This window comes from Erpetoichthys calabaricus, chromosome 3 (assembly GCF_900747795.2).
Source record: "Erpetoichthys calabaricus chromosome 3, fErpCal1.3, whole genome shotgun sequence".
NCBI lineage: Eukaryota > Metazoa > Chordata > Cladistia > Polypteriformes > Polypteridae > Erpetoichthys > Erpetoichthys calabaricus.
The window spans coordinates 71796546-71807868 of record NC_041396.2 but is presented as its reverse complement, the minus strand read 5'-3'; the positions used below and the strand labels follow the sequence as shown (position 1 = coordinate 71807868).

The 11323-nt window shown below is 37.4% G+C and overlaps 1 protein-coding gene across 1 annotated transcript in view; it reads left to right on the top strand.

Moving 5' to 3' along the window:
• The first annotated feature begins 422 nt into the window (after positions 1-422).
• The window catches only part of allc (allantoicase), a 65326-nt gene continuing 54425 nt past the window's right edge, over positions 423-11323 (top strand). The window contains exons 1-2 of the mRNA XM_028796908.2: positions 423-549; positions 4755-4805. Of these exons, the coding sequence (XP_028652741.1) occupies positions 472-549; positions 4755-4805 (129 nt within the window). The 5' untranslated portion in view covers positions 423-471. The remainder of the gene's footprint in view (positions 550-4754; positions 4806-11323) is intronic.

Here is an 11323-nt window from a genome sequence, read left to right as displayed (position 1 = left end):
CTCACTACTGAACATGGGGATTGGACTCCCCATCCCTCCAAGGTCATATTCAACCTTAAGTGCCAGGCATGTGTTCTCCAATTCCTTCAGCACAGGTTTTACGTAGACATCTAGCTGCCACTATTTTTATTTTTGTCTAACTCAAAATCATGTTTTATTAAACAATTTCCAAAATGTCTCACATTATAGCATTTTATTGCACTTTTTCCTCTATTATAATATCTATTACTGACTGGTTCATGCTTTCTTGCATTATCTTTGTAAAAATTAAAAGTTTGACTGACTGTACATCATTTATTTAATGGAGTACCGGTATATTTAATTCAGTCAGCATCAATGTTTTCTTTCCTCACTTATTCAGCAAAAGTTGGTTAATCATTACACACCAGTGACCGACTTCCAGCCAGCCCTGGAACACTGAACCCTGGCAGGGATCAACAGTCATCTAACTGTGGAATACATACTGTTAGCATGGCCGTTCAGCAGACTGCACATCACTACTCTTTTTCACAGTTAAACAACCTGGCATGTGAGACAAATGGAGCAAAGGTAAATAGAGAAAATTATATTTACACATCATGAGATGGAAAGTGCTTAGTTTAGCTGGAAACAGTAGCTGAATAATAAATGAAGATGTTCTCTGTTACATTTGGCGCCACTGTCACTCTTCAGCTGATGTGTCGCACTACAGTTAATGGATATCTCAGTTATTTGGTGCAAGCTTCACATCTTCAGTGGCGGCTTGCCTTTTACTGTTTTAAGAAGATTTCAGAGCAAAGGTAGTCCTAGGGTGTTGTACCATGTTAGCCATTATGAATGTAGTGAGAAGTCAAGCAAAATGACACCTTTTATTGGCTAACTAAAAAGATTACAATATGCAAGCTTTTGAGGCAACTCAGGCCCCTTCTTCAGAGAGCAAGGGTAGAATCATTTTCATTCTGCATTCAAATATTATTATTATTTATAAACAATATTTTTCCATGTTTATTTTTAAGATTATTTAAATTTTACATGTTTAGGAAAATTTTAAAGATGTTAAAAGTGGTATTTAATTTTAAAAGTGGTGTCCCTCAGGGATCAATGCTAGGACAGCTGCTCTTTTTATATACATACATGGTCTGAACAAGAATCTAATCATTAAGCTGGCTATATTTGCAGATGATATCAAATGAGGTGAAAGGGCAATAATCTAGAATCAGCTAAATTGTTACAGAGGGACCTGGACAGCACACAGGCTTATGGAGATTTGGAGCAAATGAAATTTAATGTAAATAAATGTAAAGTATTACACATAGGAAGTAGACATGTTAGGTTCAAATACATAATGGGAGGTCTGAAAGAAGGCTTTATGAGAAGGAGCTAGGAGTCATAGTGGACTCATTACTATCTACTGTACATCCAATCAGAAGTGGTTAAGAAGTCTAATTGGATGCCAGGTTATATATCACAATGTGTTACATAAAGCACTAGTGTAGCCTAACCTGGAGTACTGTGGACCATTTTGGTCTCCAACAAAGACATAGCAGCGCTTGAGAAAGTCCAGAGGAGAGCAACTATAGGCTAATTTCTGGAATACAAGATAAGAGTTATGAGGAGAGATTGAAGGAATTGAATGTTTTCAGTTTAATTAAATTATTAAAAAGGAATTGAGAGATGGGCGGCACGGTGGCGCAGTGGTAGCGCTGCTGCCTCGCAGTTAGGAGACCTGGGTTCGCTTCCCGGGTCCACCCTGCGTGGAGTTTGCATGTTCTCCCCGTGTCTGCGTGGGTTTCCTCCGGGCGCTCCGGTTTCCTCCCACTGTCCAAAGACATGCAGGTTAGGTGGATTGGCGATTCTAAATTGGCCCTAGTGTGTGCTTGGTGTGTGGGTGTGTTTGTGTGTGTCCTGCGGTGGGTTGGCACCCTGCCCGGGATTGGTTCCTGCCTTGTGCCCTGTGTTGGCTGGGATTGGCTCCAGCAGACCCCCGTGACCCTGTGTTCGGATTCAGCGGGTTAGAAAATGGATGGATGGAATTGAGAGAAGATCGTAGTATTTAAAATTATGAAGAGAATTAATCCTCAGCAAGAACACAAGGACACTGTTGGAATCCTGTTAAGGGCAAATTTAATAGAAATATTAACCATTGACACAAAAATGAATTACCAAGTAGGTGTGTTATAGAAGAGGACTTTGGTGACCTTCAAATCACTATTTGATGTTATTTTAGAAAATCTAGGTAAATAGGATGGACAAGCTTGTTGGCCTGGTCTTGTCATGATTGTTCTAATTTTATAATTTTCATGTAAGGAGAAATGAGGTGCCAACATTAGATGGCAAGCTTTTATTAGCAGTAATATGACATTTGAATTTTGCATATGCTAGTACATAAATATCTGCCAATATTGCACAGTACTCTGTGTGTTAAATTATTTTAGATTTGCTTAATTATATAATTATATTTCACATTGTATACTGTATTGGCATCACACACACAGTGAGCTCTTGCCATGTATCTTTAGCTGCTAAAATAAATTTCATTTGAAAGGGCAAAATGAAAATCAGTGAGTTAACATGGATGACACATGTCTTAAAAAAATTGCATATTGGGTTATTTGATTTCCTATTTAAACACTCTATATTTGGTGCCCAGTACTGGACTGACATCCTGTTCAGGTTTGGCTCCAATCTTGTACCTGAAGCTACTGGAAGAGGCTCCAGCCCCTGCAGTCAAGTACTGGATTAAGTGAGGGTTATTAAAGGTGGATGATACCTGTTTGTTTTTCTTTGATAGACTGATGCCTTGTCCAGGGTTGGGCTCCTGCTTTATGCTTAATGTTGCTGTGATGGGCTCTGGTTCTTCTCAGAATTGGTTTAAGCAGAAGCAGTAACTTTTTTTTATATATGCTGTATGTTTGTGATTTTGGGGATGGCTGACTTTTAATGCGGATTTATAGTTTTGTGCTTGTAGGTCAAGACCGGACCTTGAAAAAAATAATAATATGAAGGGCACTATATAATTTGTACTGCTGTCAAAAACAAAGAATTGATTAAATCCTTCTTTTAAAGTGTTTATATACACTCACTGGCCACTTTATTAGGTATACCTGTTAAACTGCTTGTTAATGCAAATATCTAATCAACCAATCGCATGGAAGCAACTCAATGCATTTAGGCATGTAGACATTGTCAAGACAACCTGCTGAAGTTCAAACTGAGCATCAGAATGGGGAAGAAAGTTGATTTAAGTGACTTTGAACGTGGTATGGTTGTTGATGCCAGATGGACTCGATGCCAAAAATTGCTAAGCTACTAGGATTTTCATGCACAACTATCTCTGGGATTTACAAAGAATGGTCTGAAAAAGGGAAACTATCCAGTGAATGGCAATTCTTTGTGTGAAAATGCCTTATTGATACCAGAGGTCAGATTAGAAAGGCCAGACTGGTTTGAGGGGATAGAAATACAACAGTAGCTGAAATAACCACTCGTTACAACCGAGGTATGCAGAAGAGCATCTCTGAACGTACAGCATGTTAAGCCTTGAAATAGATTGGCTATAGCAGCAGGAGGCCACAGCGGGTGCCATTTCTGTCACTTAAGAACAGGCAAATGAGGTTACTATTTGCACAGGCTCACCAAAAGTGGACAACAGAAGACTGGAAAAACAATGATGAGTCTTGATTTCTGCTGCAACATTTGGATGGTAGGGTCATAATTTGACATCAACATCATGAAAGCATGGATCCATCCTGCCTTGTACCAAGAGTTCAGGTTGTTGGTGGTGGTATAATGATGCAGGGGATATTGGCACACTTTGGGCCCCTTAATACCAATTGAGTATCATTTAAATACCACAGCCTACCTGAATATTGTTGCTGACCATGTCCATTCCTTTATGACTTATCTTCTGATGGCTACTTCCAGCAGGATAATGAGCCATGTCACAAAGCTCAAATCATCTCAGACTGCTCTGTTGAACATAACAATGAGCTCACAGTACTCAAATGGCCTCCACAGTCACCACATCTCAGTGCAATAGAGCACCTTTAGGATGTGGTGGAATGTGAGATTCACATCATGGATGTGCAACTGAGGAATCTGTCGCAACTGCATGATGCTATTATGTCAATATGGACCAAAATTCCCAAGGAATGTTTTCAGCACCTTGTTGAACCTATGCCGTGAAGAATTATGGCAGTTGTGAAGGCAAAAGGTGGTCCAACCCGGTACTAGCAAGGTGTGCCTAAAAAAGTGGCTGGTGAGCTTTTTTTACCCCGCAGATATCCCTTAACACATGTATGAAGTCTGTGAGCAAAGGTAAAAGAAAAAGGACAAACATAAAGTATATATATTTAATGTTAGTTTTGCCACCTTAAAACAGGCTAATGCTGTAAACTCCTAGGCAGTGAGATGGTGCTCAAAAAATTACAAAAAAACCCAGATTGTCAAGAATATTGATACTTAAGGTGTAGACTGTAAAGATGGATAGACACACAGAATTTCAAATGATATTTTTAAAAGCAGTGAAGATAAATTAATGACAAACTTTCAAAAAACATGTAAGATAGAGTTTTATAAAGATTTTTGTATCCAAGTTTTGTTTTTACTGCAATTGATTAACACAGGTACAGTTAGGTGTTTCATTTGTTCTCTTGTCAGCAGATAGGTGTTCAAGGTTATTTTTGCTATTATTGTGTGGTTTAAATAGTGGGATCTTGCTACAGAATCCTACAATTCTATTTTTATATTCTGATTGCATGTGCTTATTCTTTCAGGTTATTTTTTCGACAGATGACTTTTTTGCCCCTGCATCTAACCTTCTGAAGGTATTGTAATATATATTTTTTTCTTTAAACTTTAAAACTGTCTAGTAAGATGTAAGAGAAATGCATTTCAATAAACAAACACATACAACATTAAGGTATTTAACAAATCCAGCGTTGGGACACACAATCGCAGAACCTATTCATAGCAAGAAGATACAGGAAACTACTTTGGTTTTGATAATGAAAATGTTGAGAGAGTGGACTAACAGACCACCCACCCTATTTGGAGCTGTTAAACTGGAGGTCATGGGGCACTGGAGTGCAATAAGTGCAGAGAAGTGTGTCCTGGGATTCTACAGGAGAAAGATGATCTTCAGAATCCTTTAAAAGATTCAAATGGTAAAAACTTTCGTAAAAGGTCTTAACCATTCTTTAAGCTCAGGATGGATTATATAGCCAAGAAATGTTTTCCTTGAGTATTAGAATGTTTATCCATATTTTTTAATTTTAAACCTGTCCCACAGTTTATAGAGCAGATTAATCCTGAGGTCTGCAGTTTCATTTACTTGAAACATCTTTGTGACCAATGGCTGTAGGAAAGGAAATATCCACTTCTACCAAACCATGGATAATTTAAGGAGCTGATTACTCCAAAATTCTTTGACCACAGTGTAATTCCAGCACCGGGCTTAGCTATATATCGAATATCCAGCAAGTTTACAAGTACCTGGATAATCTTGAAGGTTGTGAGTGTAAGTATAATAATTTATTGGATGTTGTGTATGTTTAGTTTATTTTTGTACAGCATTGATTCTGAGAAGCATTGCTATAACAACAAGTAGAATCAGTTTATTCACTAGGCTACCATGAACATTTTGTAATGACTCTTTGAGTGGAATTTGAACATACAAAGCACTCATCTTGGCTGCATTGTCAGCATTTGAATTTTTTTTCGCTTGTACAGAGTGTGCCCTTATTATCACCATTTTAAAGAAGTATCCCATATAAGGTATTTGTTACTTTATGAAACAGCTATTGATATTTTTGGAATGGTCTTTCTGCATGCAAAGATTGAATTAAGTCCAAAATGCTAATTGAAGAGTGCTTGCTTGGAATAAGTGTAACATCCACATTACTGACTTCTTGTCTGATTATGACTCATCTTCTGACTTACTATACTATAATTTCCATCCAACAGAAACTAATTATTTTAATGTTAGAGTTTTAGAGCCTTCAGCCTGTCCTGTCAGCAATGATTACGTAGCATTAGAACCAATTCTGGATTGGAACACTCTTTCACAAACCCATGGGCTCATAAAAAGGTGAATTTATAATCCCATTTAGTCTAACACACAATCTTATGGGATATTGTAGGAAAACTGGGGCCCCAAAGGAAGAACCCATGTATAAATAGGAAGAATATTCAAACTCTGCCCTGGGAAATAATTAAAACTGCAATTCCTGGGGCAAGCAGCACTAATCACCACACCAGAGTGCTTCTTCTTAAATGATCTTAAGCCAAAATTTGTGTTGTTGCTGCTTACCAATAATAAATCAAACCTGTTAGACACTTAAAATCTTCTCATGTCTGACTTTTCGATATTCTCAAAACTTCCACTGTGGACCTTTCTATCAGGGCCAGTCTGTGATGCCCCATTGATCATAATATTCATGTTATATTTTACATTTTATGCCAGATATTCTTTTAATGTAGACTTGAATGAGACTCACTGCCGACTCATTTGCTCCATCTACCATGTCAATCAACTCAATGCACTTTAATTTGTTTAACATTATATTTTTATCTACAGCAACTAATAACTCACAAATCTGTCATGCATTTGTTTCACTGGCAGGTAAGGTGAACTGCCTGGGGTCACAAAGTTAGTTCCGTAGTGTGTATTAATCTGCCATTGTGGTTTGCACTCTGACCACATAGCCACTAAAAACTTCATTTTATGTTCAAGTTTAATATCAGGATATTTGCAAACCTTGCAGAAATTTCCCATGATTACTGTTTCTTTTAGAATTATTCTGTATATGCATTTCATTAATGCATTCTTAATCTGCAATATATGATATTCTGTTTTATAAAGAACCTTATGAGGAGATATATAGTTACTACTGGTGCTATACAACATAAAGGTTGATTGATTCATGTGAGGCACAGGAATTCATTTTTCAACTCGGTTCACAGCAGCTCTGTTACTTATAGAATGATGGGGCCATTTCACGCCTAACTGATTTCAGTAAACCAATAGTTGCGCAATTATTAATAGAGAACTATAAATCTGTCTGTCCATCCTTTTTTTCTTCTGAAACTTTTTATTTGCCATTGTGTGACTGCTGTAAGCCAGGGCCCATACTTGCATATTGGCAGGGACAAGCTCTGGAGAGTGACATTACTAGGGTGTCATCTTGGGATAGACATTTGGATATGTAGGAAGGGCAAATTAATGCCAACATAAGCTTAAAGTTAATTTTTACGGATTCTTCATTGCATAGGTAGATGCCCTCTTAGGGTGGGCATCCACCAATAACCATACCCCTGGCCCTGGATGAGATGTAAGTGTCCATTCTTTCACACCATAGCAAATTCACATATACAGTAAACTAACATGCAGGTATATATGATGTGGAAAAATATTAGTATGCAAAGAATGAAAACTCAAAATATAACCAGGCCCTGGAGCTATATCCTGGGACAACTCGTCAATTCTTTCATCTCTTTATTATAAAAGAAAATCTTGAGATGAGATGAGAATGTTGCCAAGAGATTTTTTCTAGTTCTGCGAGACGAGACTATTGCAAGAGATTTTTTTAATGGCCCAAGAGATTTTTTTTAACGGCCCATGCCCATGGTTCTCTCACCTCTCATTAGTGTGAATACTTTTCTCAGACAGTTCCTGCGCTCTCAGCACTTATAAATTTTTATGTTTTCCTCACTTTAAGTTCCCAATAAAAGAAGACTTATTATGTCCAAATCTTATTGATGAATTTCATCCCATAGGGTTATCAACAGAAGAAATGAGTACACGGGCAATTCTAGTACTGAGTCAAACAAATTAACGTGAAAATTGTCGATCAGTTACATGTCAAATTGGTTAACTGCGTATCAATAGACTATGCTGAAACAGTTGGTGATCATAGTGCGGAAGATGAAAACATCAACTTACAATATCCCATAGAATATCTACAACCATTAACACTATCTGGTCTTCCACCAGCCGAATTACTGTTGAAAGAAGGATGTAATCGTAATGTTATTGTGTAATTTATGTATGAGTGATGGGCTATGCAATTGGACAAGATTAGTTGTATTCAAAATTGGTTGAACAATTCTGACATGTAAAATTTTAACAGGCAACAAGAAAGGTAATGTGTACATCTTCCATGGATAACATTAGACACCAAAGGAGATCTTGATATGCCATTCGTATTAAAACGTTTACAGTTTCCCGTTAGAATAGCTTTTGCTATGACATTTAACAAATCACAGGGACAAACATTCAAAAAGTCGGTTTATTTATTCGAGAGAAAGAAACAATATTCACTCACAGGCATTGCATTGTCATGCTGTAAGTCCAAACATGGAATCAAAATTCAATGCGATATTGATGAAAAATTAATTCCAAATATTGTTTTTACTGAAGTTTTACAGTAAAAGTGTTAGTTTAAAAAGTATTTGCGTGTTAATTTTAAAGCCAAACAGATCGAAAATGTATAACGCAACGAATACCTCTAACGCATCATGAAACATAATTTTCTTTCAATTTATTACATTTTAGTATTTTTTACTATGGTTAAATACTCACTGTAATGTAAAATAGTTAGTTCTATTATGCATATGCAACAATCTGCTTCCCCATACGCAAGTGGCAGAGCCGCGAAGTGGATAGCGCGTAGCACTCGCCTGGGGGTTGGAGAGCGAAGTGAGCAGGGGCAGAGCCCCCTAATTTTCTAAGTAAACACTTTTACTAATGTATAAGCAGGTAGCATTAGATTGAATGGATTTGAATCCAAGCCCTTGGAGCTATGTGTTTTACAAGCTGAGTTGAATAAACACACCATAAAAGGGCCAACGTGCAAAATGCAGATCAAAAATTGTTATATTATGGAGTGTTTTTCCTTAAAAATATAATTCTAAGACACTTTACAAGTACAGTACATTTTTTAAAGATGGAACAGAGTCAGGTTAAGTGACTTGGTGAGGGTCACGGAACTAGAGATGGAGCTGGAGTCAGAGAATTAACTCCAAACTTAGCCATGAACAACTCCACACTATGGCATGATTTGTGAGGCTGAAATGCTGCTTGATATATTAATGTGACTTCATAAAGTTTTATCCAAATGTAGTGAATGTAAAAAAGAAAAATAAGTCAAGAAACTTAACAACAGTGTCTTTTAACACAAATTTTGATCATTGTGAGTTTCTTACAATATTTAACATTAAATTAAAAAAGATACATCAAAATTCAGCAGTGTGCAATGTTTAATTTTCTGGGCAAGTTAGTTTATAATTCATAAGTAAGCAGTATGCTGTAATATAAGATTCATAATCAGACTGTGCAAAGTGTCGTGCTTAGGGCTACCCAGTTAGACAATTTCAGAAATTGAATCTTTAAATGTTTAAACTGCTGGGTGCTTTGCTTGCTTTGTATTAAATGAGACTATGAGTCTATCATACTGGAGAGCCTTGTTGCCTTGAATTGTCTGTCTGATCTCCAGAAAATCCACTAGATGGCACTTTAGTATCACACATTGGATGATTTACTGGCTTCTTATAAGGTTTAGATTTATTTGAATAACTGCAGAAAGTAAACCTTTTTTAAAACCAGGGAGAAAAAATAAATTGTTAAATCAAAAAAAAAAAAATGCAGCACTAATATAAAAACAGCACCTGAAGCATTGCAAATTTGAAATCATAAAGGGCTGTACAGTACACTCTGTCCTTTACTCAGAGCAGATCCCAAATATCAAATTCATTAATTTATCATGATTCTCCTGCTGCACTCACTACTGAAGGGAAATAGACAAACTCTATGGATTCCTGAAAGAAAGTGAATGCGACCCCAGTATAGCTAACAATGTGGTGGGGATTTTTTTTAATTAACTAAACTTAACATTTTGTGTTGGTTAGAATAACTTATGAAAGTTACACATATTTCATGTATAACTTGAGATACTTCCTCTTGAAATAGTGATTACTTGAGATAAACTGGGGAATGAGGACACATAACAGCAAGAATAGGTGCATCAAAGTGCTCAGTGCTTTTATTATTCAAACAATGTTCAACAAATCAAAAGTACAGAGTAGTAAATAATCCCCAATGAAAACAGTGTCCTTTCGAGAAGTTTAAACAACAATAAATAACCCAAAGTCAAAAATGAGGTTGAAATCACTACCTGGGTCTGTTCATTAAAACCAATATGAGATTCAGTGCTTCTTTCTAAAATTGGCTTCCCCTCTACTCAATCTTTTTTGATCTCCTCAGTGGAGTCATCCCTTAAAACCTAGCTGTTTAACCACCATAATCCCATGGCCTTCAGCAGGGTACCCCACTAGCCCTGCTACTTTTTCCTGCCTCCATCCCTCGGCCTTCAGTGGTAGCCCAGTCAGAGCAGCTGAATACTTCTGCTCCTTGAACACTCACCAGGAGTGACCCTGTTCTATGAGTGACATCCGCTGACTCCTCTCTGCTCCTCTTCCCAAGCGCTTGTCTCCACATTATTGCACCGCCCCTGCCATGATCCTGCCTCTCTGTCTTCTTTCGATTTACTTTCTAATTAACATCCGGACCCATTTTTCTGATTCCCTTTCTGGAACTCTCCCTTGATCGTTCTTTGGATCTCCAAATTGATCTTTTCTCTTTTTCAGTCTTCCTCTGTTAGTCCCACAAAGGCTCTTTTTATACTTCTTCAGGCACAGAGCTCTAGTGAAGAAACCGGCTGAACTGTGCACATCTGCACATGAATATAAATCCCCCATCGACCCTCCAGAGCTGTTTGTCCATGCTACCACATGCACATACGCCCACTTGGAGCCCTAGCCACTGTTTATAAACTTTAAAAAACTCTCTATAAACTCTCCACAAACCTCTATCTCATGTTCCCACAAAAGCTTCGATGATTCCTGTTGCAGGTAGCTTATGGACAAAGCATTTATTTTATGACAGCTTTACTCATTCCAGATTGATTTTTCCCTACATCCACACAAAATTTAGGGTGCCTGTGTCATGCAACACAGGATGTAAAGCAGGCACCAATTCTAGATGAGTGCAAGTCATTTACTGAACACACTTCCCACACACTGGGCCAATTTATCTGTTCACCTACAGTACTTTAGGACATAGGAGGAAAACCTAGAGGACGCACAATATGGACATGAGAAGAATGTGGAAAATCCACGTGAATAGTGAACAGGCTCACCAGCAGTGACTTTCCCCATCACTTAATGCTGCTTTGTAACTTCATTTGAATTTTCCTAATCATGTGATATTTAGCTCAAGTTAATTGTAACTGTGCATTACTAACCATGCATTATGTCCACTCACTGTCTCAGTGTATTCACAGTGGTG